The sequence below is a fragment of the Rissa tridactyla genome, chromosome 7 (assembly GCF_028500815.1).
Source record: "Rissa tridactyla isolate bRisTri1 chromosome 7, bRisTri1.patW.cur.20221130, whole genome shotgun sequence".
Taxonomy (NCBI): domain Eukaryota; kingdom Metazoa; phylum Chordata; class Aves; order Charadriiformes; family Laridae; genus Rissa; species Rissa tridactyla.
The window spans coordinates 7561426-7575453 of record NC_071472.1 but is presented as its reverse complement, the minus strand read 5'-3'; the positions used below and the strand labels follow the sequence as shown (position 1 = coordinate 7575453).

The window sequence follows — 14028 nt, the reverse complement described above, 5'->3', positions numbered from 1 at the left end:
CTGTGTGCTTGCATGTATGATGGTTTGAAGACAAACCATCTATTTTTCCAGAGGAATGTTCTTTTTTGAGGCCTTGCCTACAAAATTTACACTAATGAAACAAAATCTAGGTGGTTATACTGGTGTAATTTTCTGTAAATTGACAGAATCTCAGAAACAGCTTAAGAGAAGAGAGAAGAATTAACCTTTAGACTGTAAAATCCTTAAACTGTGAAAGCCATCCGCTAAAAAGTCACAAAGGCATAAAGTATAACCTTGTTAATTCAAAGACAAAAGGGATCCATTCATACATTCAGTCTTGTATAAGCATTATCCTCATCTCTAGGGAAGCAAAGTCTTAGAAGAATATACATGCTATATTCATGTTTATCTAATTAATGTATAGAGAGATTCCTAACTCAGCAGACAGTTTTTGTATACCAAAGTCAAAGGTCCTAGCATATGTCAGCCTTTTTACACAGATGTTATGCATTTGATATCTAATAAATAATTAAACATTGGATTAAGCAAAGCTCCACAGAATATAGATTTGGCCTATTTAATATTTGGAAAGGTACTTATTTTTGACAAACAAAAATAATTTAGATACAACAATGATTTTAATAAGGCAAGGTGAGTTTGTTGTGAAACCTGTACGGTATATGATGATACCTGCAGTTCAAAAACAATAGAAGTGTGGCTGAAGTGCAGCTACGCCAGCATATGTGAACTAATTTCTCATCCTTTCCAAGTCATAAACAATTAACTGTTTGTCTTCCATAAACCCTGACTGTCTATTGTAATGTAATGGAACAAAAACAAAGCGTCTGGAAAGAAAGTAATTATAATTAAATTAGTCTTTCCAATTAGAGGAAATGGTGGGCCTTTCCCTTGATTTAGAGTTATAATAATCATTTGTAATCTGGTTTAAAAGGGGCTTATGGTTGCATTCATAAAACTGAGAGACAGTAGGATTGACGTGACCTCTTAGGTATCTAAAGAAATTATAGGCCTACAGAGGTAAGCATATATCATTAAGTCTTGAGCTGAGAGCTTTTTTTATTTCTACTGACCTTTGGTTGGATTAAGTCCAGTCATCAGAAAATAATTCCATTTCAAGCAGCTGAGAGTTATTATCAGGTTTTGCTGATTCAGGATTAAGTGTACCTCAGTGGCTGAAGAGCTCGTTAGGATGGGCTGTCCGTCCGCTTATGGAGTTTGTGAAAAGAGTGAGGAGGAAAAAATGTAGCTGTATTATTTCTGGTGTAGAGCTTGTATTATTGGGGTATGAATATCATCTGCAGCTCTTATTTTGTAAACGTGGGACAGAGTTCTATAGTGTTATAGACTCCATTTACTGACAGCTAGGTTCACAATACAAATTTAAATTTCTACAAATAATGTGGACACTTATATCTAAACATAAATCTTGAAAAGGTTTTGTTGATTTCTAGTAGATCTACCTACCTCAATATCTAATGTACAGAGCCATTTCAGACTTGATAGTGCCAAACGACAAAGTATGGCCTGCCTAACCCCCAGCAGAAGTCATAAAAAAAGCACTTCTCAGCTTTTTTTAAAGGACAGTGCTTACTCCTAGAGGTGCTTTTTTAAACCCACGCTTAATCCTATAGAAAACACTGAAGAGCAGGAGGAGGAGCCCTCTTGCAAAAACAATGTTCCTTGTCAAGGGACATCGGTGCGAAAGCTCGGGTTTCCTTGCAGTCTGAGAGAGTGCACTCTCTCCTGGGAGGGTGCTTAATCGCCATGCTGTTGTATTTGGTGGGGTGCTTTTGTCTTGCGAGTCCTTTTGAGAATGTTTGACTTTGCATAAATAAATATTCACTGAGTCAGAGAGAGATTAATTCTATAGCCCAGTGGTCAGGACAGTCAGGATGGATAAAGGGACAGGTAATCACAGCTGCTTCTCTGGCTGCATTGATTTCTGAACTCGGTTAATATCACCATGCACTGTACCACTGTCAGCTCAGTCAGTGTAATCTCACCATTTCAATACCATGTTCCAGTTCAAGTAGACGTACCTCAGTTTTCCTTGCAGGGCATGGCTTATAGAGAACATAATGTCCCCAGTTTGGCTGGCAACTGGAAGGGTACATGTAAAATGTGTGATACTAAGAGGATTTTAAAATGGATTGCCTTTATAAACTGAAGGTGTTCTAAAGAGATACAAAAATCTTTGTTCCGATTTTTAGTTGTTACTGAAACTGGTAAATGAATGAACAAGATCTCTTTCAAACACCTGGGTAGCAGAATGGTGCTTAAGTATCACAGACAAAGGATCTTGTATCCTTCATCTGTCACAGTTTTTATTACAGAGTCCCCACAAAGTGCTTGATGAGGGGGCAAAGTTTCTTAATAATCCCTCTGTAGTAGCTTGTAGGAAGAAGCAAGAATGAGTAGATTCAAGGATTCGTGGCTCTGTCGACTGTTTATTCTCTGGGCTGAAGTATGGTTAGACTGGTGGGTTGGTGTACACTACACTGAATATTCATGCAGTTGACAGGCTCTCCCCTTCATTGCAGAGTATTCAAAGAGCCATATAGCTCCACGCATTCAGACTGTACAATCTGAGCGTATTTAGTTTGGCTTCAACATAACTGGGCTGACTACAGTTCTTCGGTGGAACTAAGGTTGCATTTGAGGCAGGGATCTATATGTTTTTTCCTAAGCCGATTTCACACCAAGAGACAATTTCTTCTTTCCATAGTTGATAGGTTCATTATAAGGAGAAAGTCACAGGATAATACTTAAACTAAATGCTTTGACTTTTCTTAATGGGAAGCCCTGACAAAATTTAGTGGTTGTTAAATAGGAGAAAACCTGCTCTCTACTTTTCAAGGATTTTGCTTTTAAAAGTCATCACATTGAAAAAGTCCTGTGGACTGTATATATGAATGTAGTTTTACAGTGTGTCTTAACAAATAGCTACATTAAATCTGATGAACAATACAGGTTATAATCAAGAACATGATTAATCACGCTATTACAGGTCTCTCCAGTTTAAAATATTGCTATTTGAGACCTCTTTCTTGAGCTTTTGTTTCAGGGAAATGTCCTCTGCAGGAGCATGGTCGTGCAGTCAAGAGGTAATCATATTATGGTTAGGGAGGAAGGAGGGCTCACTTACCTTAAAGAGGGGTATTCTCTCCATACCTTTTCAACCTCTTTCCCTCTACCTGAGAACTGGTTTATGTTTGTTTAACAGTTTGGATGTTTACCTAAGGAAGTTTTGACAAGATAGCAAAACTGGCCTAACAACTTGGGAACTTGCTGCTTCCAAAAGACAAGGTCCCACTTCTTTGCTCCCCCAACAGCTCCCAGGTGCATGATTCCACTCTCAGTCTTGCAATTGCTCTGGTTTTTGACTTAGCGAGCCAGTTCATTTCACTGTGCTGGCTGAAATCACTTTATTTTGTTGGTTCATTTTCTGTGGCTGGTGGGCTTCACAAATACAGGGAGTCAAGTTAAGAGCCATGTTTGTCTCTCTGCTCGGTTTTTTATCTTGGATGCAGTCAGCCCTCTTTCTGAGCTGACTAACTTAATTAAAATGGTATAAAATAAATGAGGAAAAAAAGATACTGTCTATCCAATTAGTCAATTAAATCTGTTGAAAAGAAAACGTGAACAATTCAATAGATAATGCACAGCAGGAGACAGGTCCGCAGGACTAAGAATTGGAGAGTATTGAGGATATCAAATGAAAGGATTAACAGAGGAAGGGAGGGAGGGAGGCTGAAGACCTTCCCAGCAGAGAAAGTCAGATTGCTTCAAATTCCTGTGAAACTCCAGTCTTCAAGAGCTGAACTGGCTTGCCAAGGAGTCCCATGAGTAGCAGAGGTTGAGAGATAAAGAGTAAAGGAGAGAAGGAAGGGGACTGTGAGGTGTGAGACTATCCTTTTTGGCCCTGCTGATTAGTAGATCAGCTCAGTCACCTTGTGTCAGTGCATTATTAGTGCCCAGCTCCATGCAGGTTAGCATTATTAAAGAATCTCCACAATGGAGCTGGGAGAAAGAGAGCAAGCAAAGGGGGTGAGGGGCTTGACCTGAAGGGCCATGGAAAAGAAGGTAGTAAATACTAAGCGGTAAGAGAGGGCAGGAACTCATTAAATCTACTTTGCTGTCAAGTAAAATCTAACATGAAACCATGCCCTCGTACAATAATCCCTTCTTCCCTTTTATTCATGTTAGAGACACTAACTTCTCTTACCAGTGCATTCCTGTACTGAGTTCCAACAGTGCACTTAACACTTGTATAGAAGATGTAATTCCTCCCTCCCCCAAAGAGCAGGAATAATAGATTTCAGGCTTGCAATGAACCTAATATTGACAAGACACGTCTATTGCTGTCACATTAAAATGTGTCTATAAAAAAATAGAATTATTCTGTTACTTTCCACAGATTTTAGACATGGAGTTGCTCTGTGGAAACTGAGGTCCCAGTTGCATCTTCTACTATCAAGCATTCCAACATTTCTCTCTTTAGTGAACTCATGTAGACAGACTTAGCAGAATGAGTGTTTTTACAGATATTTAAAACATTAGATATTTTCCCCAAGGAAAAGAAAGCAAATATTGGCCTAAGAGGGGGCAGTATTGAAAAGGAGTAAACACAAGAAAGGTGACAAGTGGGATGTCCAATAAAAGGTTGAGTAATTGTGAAAGGAGAGTTAAGGAAAGATGTTCTATATGAACTTTTCAGGTTTATTTTGTATTACGTCTGCTGAGGAGTGTTGTGCTCACCTTTGGCAAGGCGATACATTAGGAGTATTACTAGTGATAATTATTGCTGTCTGGTCTGATTGTAGCCTTGCAGAGTGCGTCAGTGGTGAGAGCAAATTTATGCACAGCCCACGTTCTTGTAGCTGTGTTGGCATCAGTGATGGCACTGACAAGCAGGTAAGGAGCCCCCTCAGCCGTTCTCATCCAGACCTCTCTCTGGGAGATCGGCCCGATTACGGAGTGCTGAATAGGAAAGAACCAAGAAAGTAAACAAATGTGTGCTGTGATTGCACTTTAAGAAACTTGAGAATAAAACCAACCTTTGAGTTTAAACTTTTCATACGATATAGAAGTAATTTATCTTTTGGCTAAAGAAAAGCAGATGTTGGAAGGGAAATGCACATGAGAAGACATAGAAAATGTTGTGAAGGCTGTATTTTTTCTTTGGAAAGTCTCTCTATTTTTTCTTACTTGTCCAGGGTATTGTGTGTAGCCTTAACAGAACAGAGTGATTAAAGATTCTATAAAGCTGTATTTTTAAAGGAAAAGTCAAGTAGAATACAAACTGTGAGAATAGTAGAAACAAAAAGCAGCATCAACAGCGAAAAACCCCAAACCAAAACCAAACCAAACCAAACCAGAAGCCAAAGAACTCTTCACAGTGTAACCCTTCAAAAAAATCCCTCATAATTTCTACGTAGTTTGACATGTTTGTGTGGTGAGAAGCTGTTCCTGGTATGAATTCCAAAAGATAAGGATATTTAAAATGCTGACCTATTTCTTTCAAACACTATGCCACTGAAGACAAATTACTGTCAGACTGTTCATAGCCGGGTATGCAAAGTCTGCATGCCTTCAGTAAGAGAAAACCATTTTGCTGAAAATTTATTTCTGTTATGTTCAGCAGAACAATTCCACCTGCTCCATACTGAAAGATTTAATTTCTTGTAGATCTCTGACTGCGGCTGAAATCAGAGGAACACATAATCTTCATTTGTAATTGATTTGGGCTATAAGGTTATACACTTTAGGAAGCACAATTCTTTAGGTTCCCTGCTGTCTCTGAATTCAGTGGGAGTTTGTCAGTGAAGCCCTCTGTCCTTTTAAGAAAGCAGTAATTTTAATCAATACCTACTACATTTGTAATGAATCCTGACTCCTCTGAAGTCAGTAGTAGCTGTGCTGGAGCCTGGATCACTTGTATCAACAATTGAAAATGGTGCTTATAATCCATATTTTTATATATATGTAGATATACTTATGTTAAAAATATATATAAATAAAAACAAAGTATGCTTATAATGAACTGCTATTAAAATATCTTTTAAAAAACAGTAAGCATAGTTTTATTGTATGTCCTGTTAAAACTAGAATGGTGGGAAGATAGTAACAGAGTTAATGTTAAATGATCTTTAAACTTCATCCTGTTAAAGACTAAAGATTTTCAGAGAAAATTGAAACAGTGACAGAAAATTTATTGCATAAAGAGAAAATATTTTAAGAAATCTATACCTTCTTTATAAGAAATAATCCCAGCATTTGTGTAATTTCAATTGACACGTGATTTATGGCTGTGAAAAAGAGTCTGTATAGCTCTTTCGAAACATAAAGTGAGGGAGTGGCATCCTTTGAGCAAAAACTCTGGTGCCCTATCTGCTTAAGTGTTTCCTAAGTTTCAGCACTATGAGAATATGAGAATACTCCATTGTTAGGGGATTTTGGAGGCATGCCTGGATCAAGGAAGTACTTCCTCGTCATGCTGTTTCCTTTCCCAAACAATATAAAAAATGGCCTTTTCAACCAAACTTCTAGAGGTGGTCACTTTGTACATTGTCCAACTAGAGCTCAACCACCACAAGATAAACCATTCATTTGTATGAATGGCTCCATGTTATTACTGCTACTTCCTTTTTATTTTCATAGTGATTTTGTTTTGATTTATGTATATGCATAGAAGTTGAACCCCCTGTGTAATGATTGTGTCATAAAACTAGCCAAGAGAAAACAAGAAACTCCTTACTCACTGCCCTCGATAGCCTGCATACATTAGATCTGACACCCTCGCTACCACCACTCAGCTTTTCACGTGCTCCTCTAACATGGACCCTGTACAACCTGATTAGACAGAGTAAAAATATACCATACCAATAGTGGATTATAGTGTAATTTTATCCCACTGCTTTAAGTATTCTAACCTTACTTCCAAACAGCATTTCAGAGGAAGCAAAAGTAAGTTCGTGTACATGTTCTGTTCTTGGCTTAGCCTTGCATGATCCAAAGGATTTCTCACTAATCTTAAGCACTCAAAATGTGTGCATTATAGTATTAGGTGAATATCCGTGTTTTAGCCCAGCATTGCTGTTAGCACATTGTAACAACCATGGCAAAATACTTAGTGCCTGAATCCTGTGGAAAGAGTCTTTGTAAATACATTATAACATATTTAATGTCTGTGTAAATGTATTATAAATCTTCTAAATTACCATGTACCATTTTTAACTGTTTTGTAACCAATACTCACTGGTACTCACATTTGGTTTCTGTTCTGTATCTCGAGTTGCATATTTAAAATTACTTGGGCACAGCTATTATTTTATGACACCCAGAAAATGCTGAGACTATGCATTGTGTATGTCTTGAAGAATGTCGGAAGAATGTTGTGATTATTCAGTATACTGGAGAGGAATAATTTGGAAAAAGACTTGGAAAGTCTCTTCGAAAACTTTGAAGAGTTCTTGATGTGTGTGGACTTGTCCAATGTATAAATCACAAAATTAGGTCTATTCACCTTTGTCACTGAATTTAGACTTTGAGAAATACACTTACTGGGACTACTTTTGATACACAAAGATGGAAAAAAGTCACAGCTCAACAAAAATCACCTTAAAGGTGATTTGTTTTAAAAGGGAATAAATCCATATTTATTACCAACATGGTATATTTGGAATAGCTCAGTGGCTTTGAGAGAAACGTGCCTGATTTTCTCTAACTTACTCAGAGGTAAAAGGACAGAACTGGATTTATAATTTCTTACTATGTTTCCTCATGACAACTTAATTCATTTTGCAAATATTTGCTCTGTAAAGAGTACAAATATATGTTATATTCATATTTATGGATACATAAAGTTATTTAAAGATAAATACATGTGGCTTTTGACTCATTTTCCTTGCTGGAGCAAAACCCCAATGATCTTGCAACTCCTTTTCAGGATGTCCTGTCCATAGTTTCACTAATTCCCCTGAAAACAAAGGCAGTTTTATAAAACTAATGTAGGTCTCATCCTTCAGGGGCATGGGTTATGTTTTAATTTTGCTAATTTATTTTCTACACAAATGCTTTCTGTTGTTTGTTTAAAGTGTCCTTTTAGCGGTCTTTGGCAGTAACATGGACTGCTGAGTTTATTTTGTCTTGCACCCTCTTTCCTGCTAACTCTCTGCTTGAGCTAACAGTTGGCTGACTGTGAAGTATAATGGGAATAATCTAAGTTAATGCTAAAGGGCTCTAAACATATCCTCAACAAATAAGCATCAGTGTGTTGATAGCCAATAAGTACTTTATAAGTGCAATTAAATCACAGTGATTGATTGGGCTGGGGTGGAAATCAGAATCATTTAGAACAACAAATTCTTCACGGGGAAACCCTCACTAAATTAAGAAAACACACAAATGAACAACAAAAATAAACCATTTAAGAAGCTCTGCTCCTATACCATGTTTTCCTCATTTCTCAACTCTGTTAAGGAGGAACAACTTGATGAAAGTGAGACCTTTTTTTTTTTGAGAATGCATCTTTTCTGTTGTTAATTTATGTCATATTGAGTGAAGATACACTGTAGAGTTGAACTAAATGTTTTGTTGCTAAGAGAGGGGATCTGCTTCCTCCTCCTTTTATCTCACTTTTCTCTCCCTCTGCCTGGCTCCAGGTTACAGGGCCTTGCACTTTTGTAGTGCTTGTTGGATTCCTCATTAAGCTCATTCAATTCACTAAATTGCTGGAAAATAATTTTTTTTTTCTGCCAGGTTAGTTTTGTGCTGGTTCAGCAAACTGAGTCAGCTCGCCATAGAATCTGATGACTACTACTGCCATTGCAAGGGCAAAAGTGTGCAGGATGCAGCCACGGTTGCAGCCTCCCAGCTGGAGAGAAGGAGGGAGGTTGAAAACAGAAAGGTCTTGTATTTATGAAAATATCTAAAATAAAACATGCAATTTAACATATAGCTTAACATAGGGGTACATGCTCCACAAAATCACTAGGGTGCTGTGCTTCTGGAAACACATTTCTGGGTAATATTGAAATACCCATGTTGCTTATTTCAGTTCTGTGTGACTAGTAGGTATTCTCTGGGTTTTTTTTTTTTACTTTTTTTTGACTTCTAAACTGTTAATTATATATAGATCAGTAACAATTGTGTTTGTGGTTTTTTTTAATGTGGGAACATACAAATATTCTCAATAGCTCTACCTCGGGTATTCATTACTTTTTAATGCACTCTACTAACATGAAGATATGACTAACTTAGATAAATAAGATTTCAACATTAATTATTAGGAATTCTGTAGTCTAGCTTGTTCCTACTAAAAAAATATTTTTAAAAAGAACTGGTATACATTCTGGATTTTTAAAAAGAATGTTAAGAAATTTATATTATCTTTAGAAAATCTGGATGTAAACAGGATAGGGAAAGCTCCAAGAGAAAAAACACTTACCTTCCACAGAGGAGATACACCAATAACTATTTCTAGTCCAAATGCCATGTCAAATAGCAAAATGGCTTTGATTCAGCTACTTTTGATTACTATTAAGATGTGAAACTTAGTTTAGAAGAACAGCAAAAGGCAGAAGAAATGTAGGACTGACTTTATATGCATGGCATAAAGGCTAGTCACATGCAGTAATATGTTTGACTCCTAAGAGGCTGTAAACTTTTAGCAATTGCTTAAATAGATTTGGTTTCATTTGTAGATATTTTGCCCTCAAAAAGTTCTTTGTTTAAAGTGCTAGTTTAAGTCATTCTAAAGATAATGTTAACTGGAGTAAATGTATTCTGGTGAAAAAAACAAATGACTTGGAACTCGCAGGTGTCAACTGAATAATCAGTATGTACTGAAACTCATTTTCCTGCTTTTCATACAAGAGCCCTGCAATTTTCAAAGAAATTATTGTGCACTGAGAATTGTAAATAAAAGCATTGAGAAAAACATTTAACTAGAAATAAAAATACCACTCAAAATAACTTTTTGTCATATACTTTTATTTACCTTGAACAGAAAATTTTGCAAACCATCAATTACTGAGAATGGGGGGAAAAAAACCCTAGCATGTAACAGAGGAGGCTTTGGTTATAAGTGCCATTTCTACAGCAGAGTTAAGCTATTGTAAACCAAACATCTTGTAGTAAGGTAAAATTCTCCAGCCAAAGTTTTTAAGGATTTAACAGCAACACTGAAAACATATACATATAAAACAACAGAGAAATATTTTCTAAACTTTTAACAGTCACTTGCTACAATCCGGAAGTGTTTAGTTCACATATCTATACATACAGACAAGCACTAAAACTTTTGTGAACTAACCACTTGTCCACAGGACCTGCCTAGACAGTTTGTCATCGATACGAAAGTTTTTTTTATATAAATAAGTCAATTAAACTTCACAGAGACTAAAAGAAACAATATAAAATTCCAACTGTAAATAAATCTGTACATTATGGTCAGTCTTGTTTTTCTGAAACTTTGCGCAACTTTAAAGTGTCTATTTATAAAATGGTGCCAAGGAGCGGTGTTAGCTGGAATGGAAACTTGAAGACTCGGACTCTGTAGAAACAGAAGAATGTCCCCCACGTTTGCCTTTTGAAAGAATCTTGAGGCTTGATCCTCTGCTAACTGATGTCAAGGCGTTTTGTGCTGATGTTTTGAATTTGGCACCCAGGAAGGCATACAGAATTGGATTCAGGCAACAGTGGAAGAATGCCAGGGCTTCGGTAATGGAGATCCATTTATGCACTATCGTCTCCAAGCTGCAACGATGTCTGATGACTCCGAGCAAGATGAATGTGTCGATACTGATGCCGATGTAATATGGAAGCCAGCAGGCAAAGAAGGCGAGGATGAGGATGACTGTTGTCTTCAAGGCTTTGCGCTTCTGGTGGCCTTTTGAATGTGACAGCTTAGATATTATAATACAGTAGCACGTCAGGATTATTAGACCAGGCAAGACAAGTCCTACCAAGATATGCTGAAATCTGAAAGAAATCAGCCAGTTTTCATGGGGGTACATGCGATCACATAGATACTTTCCTTCTACTTCACTAGTACTGGCAAAAATGATATCAGGCACCGTCAAAAGCACAGCTGGTAGCCATACGCCTACATACACCACCTTCTCAGCCAACAGCTTTCGTGGTCGCTGGCTGTTGGTAGCATGGACTATTGCCAGGTAACGATCTAAACTTATGAAGGCCAAAATCAGGACACTGCTATAGAGGTTGACTGTGTAAATGACATGAACTGCCTTACACAGAACGTTCCCAAAGTACCAGCTTATGGCCGCATCCACAGACCAGAATGGCAAGGTGATGACGAAAAGGAGGTCAGCCACAGAGAGGTGCAGCCTGTATTTATCAGTCATGCTTCTTTGTTTCTTCTGGTAGCCCATAACAACAATAACCAATCCATTGCCGATTATTCCTGTTAGGAAGATGATGGAGTAGATCGTTGGCAAGAAGATCCGGTTGAAATCGGCATTCTCATGCTGAAAGCATGGCTCTCCGTAGTCTCCATAGTCACCTGAACCAATCTCATCCGTGCCATTATCAGAAAATTCAATGATTAACCCGGAGGACAGCTAAAAAATGAAAAAAAATTAGATGTTAGGTATTCTGCAAAAGCTTACTCTGTGTGACTGACAGTATGTTACGAGTTGCCTGAACAGTCACCATCACCATGAATAGGAAAACTTTTTGAAAACCAGATGGGAAAATAGAATTTATATTTTTATATATATATAAAAAATATACAGCAAATAAGAACAAGTTAAAAAACTTCCTTTGTCTTTCTCTAAGGAGTACAATCTTGTAACTAAGGACAGAGAATGAAAGTGGAAAGAAAGATAATGGTGACTCCCAGAAATATGTTTGGTTCTGATCACTTTGGTGCTCTAACTGGATACATGGAAGAGCCCAGAAGTGCTGGATATGAGAGGTTGCTCTGTGCAGAATATCACCCATGCCATTTAATTCTTACAACAGGGAGCTATAAAAAAAAATTGACAGAAAATATGCTGCTCCAAAGTCCCTCCTCATTAAGGGGATGGGGTCAAGGAGAAATAGTGAAGGTACGCTCGGCTGATGTAATAAAGGATAAATAATAGGAAGAATTCCCTGCTGAGAAGCAACTGACAACTCCACACACAGAGAGACAAGAAAGAAAAATCCACCCCAAAGCCCATAAAGAAAAGAAAGGACGAGGTGACCTTAAGCAGGGGAACTCAAACCCCATGGAGGGCCATCAGGACCAGCCACGTTCCCCTCCCTTTGTCCCCCCCCGGCGGTGGCGGGGCCCTGCCGAGCTGCAGCCAGGCTGCCAATGCTGCCAAACTGAGCGCAGCAGTGGAAAAAGGAAGCGAAATTCTGGTGAGGGCATGAAAGCGCATCAGGAAACCACCAACGGTTTTGGCCACCGCGCTGAAAAGCAAATGCAGGCGGGCGAGTGCCACCTGGCTACGTGCAACTAATTCCTCCGTTTTTCAGATTTTGGTTTTCGTGCCCTCTATAGGGTGAACCCCTGACCCCGGGGATGCGCCCCGAATGTCCCGCAGCACTTCACATGCGGGTGCACCAGCTCCAATGCGGGCACTAACTGCGGATTAAAGTTGGAACTTGCCAAAGATCTCCCGTTTTGGTCCCAACTACTTTCAAAACCCCGCGGCAGAAGAGCGGGCCCCGGAAGAGCGGGACACCGCCGCGATTCGGCTGGACGGGCCGGAGCGTCCGCTCCCCGCCGCTCCCAGCCCCAGCGAGATTAGGGCGGGCACCGGGGCAGCGATGCCATTGCCGGGAGCCAAATCACTCCAAACTTCCTCGCTTCTTTCTCCCCCTTCATCATCCCCGTGGCTCCAACTGCTCTACCGGCGTTTGTCAGCCCACAAAGGCGCCACATGTCACCGCAACTGACGGCCAAGCAGCAAAGCCCGAGGAAAGAAGCGGGAGTCCGGCAGCGGCTGCAGCCGCAGCGAGGTCCGAAGCGCTGCGGCCAGAGCCGGCGGCGGCGGGGGGTCAGGCCCGAGCCCTGCCCGTTTGCGCCCCGCAGACCCCCGGCCGTTCGGCGGGCGGGCAAGCGGGAGGTGGCGCCCGGCCCCGCGCCCCCCGGCCCCGCTCCCCGGGGCGATCCCCGCCGGGGGCACCTTTGTTTGCAAACAGGGCGCACATGGGCGAGCGCGGCGGGCAGCTCCCGGCACTTACATCCAGGCTGTCGAGGCTGTTGTCCATGCTCTGAGCCATCTAACGGTTCTGGGCTATCGACTGCTTGTTGTTGTTGTTGCCGCCGCGCCTCTCCCCGCGCCGTCACCAGCAGCTGCACCAAACACACGCCCCGGCTCTTCTGGCGGGACGCGGCTCTTATAAGTTCCCCGGCTGCCCCCCCCCGCCCCCGGCTCCTCCCCGGCGGGTGTCACCGGGCTCCGGGCGGGCGCCTCCGACCGCTCTTTGTCTGCGGCGCCGGGGCATGGGAACTGCACTTGCCCAAAATGCCCGCGGGGGCGTTGCTCCTCACAGGGGCATTTGCCACCCTCCGATTGATGTGTTCGTACAAGCGGGCTTTTGAATTTCCTTTCAAGAAAGTGCTTTGAAGTGTGTTGTCGGGCCCCGTGTTGCCATGGGTACCCCCGGCGAGCTCCGGGTGAAGTCACTGGTCCAGGAATCGTGATGTAGGAGGAAGAGGAGAGTGATGTAGGAGGAAGAGGAGAGGTCCTGCACACCCTTCAAAATACAGTCATCTCAGCCCTCGGAGCTGTCTCTCATCCCTGCTGTGGAGAGAGTGTACTGGGAGAGGCAGAAGTAAGGGGATGGTCCTTAGTGAGGGACGAGAGGTTCTGCAGACCTTTCAGGGGCTGCAAGATGAGGTGAGCTGCAGGTGAACTCCTCTGGCGTCTGTGGTTTTGGGTGAGAAGTCTGATAGGGAGATGCAGGTGCTTCCTCAGCGTGTCTGAGATACGATGATGGTTCATTGTCCCAAAAGGCTTTGGAACACTACAAGAAATATGTTAAGGAAACAATCGAAATCAGGAAGAAAATTAAACATTGTCAAAA

The 14028-nt window shown here is 40.6% G+C and overlaps 2 protein-coding genes across 2 annotated transcripts in view; one reads left to right on the top strand and one right to left on the bottom strand.

Annotated features, from left to right (window-relative positions):
* Positions 1-14028, top strand: part of THSD7B (thrombospondin type 1 domain containing 7B) — a 538929-nt gene that overhangs the window by 34339 nt on the left and 490562 nt on the right. The window lies entirely within an intron of this gene.
* Positions 9947-13315, bottom strand: CXCR4 (C-X-C motif chemokine receptor 4). Its single transcript, XM_054207662.1, has 2 exons — positions 13183-13315; positions 9947-11567 (listed from the first exon to the last, which is right to left on the bottom strand). Exons 1-2 carry the CDS (start codon positions 13219-13221, stop codon positions 10506-10508), a joined length of 1101 nt encoding a protein of 366 aa, XP_054063637.1. The 5' UTR covers positions 13222-13315; the 3' UTR covers positions 9947-10505.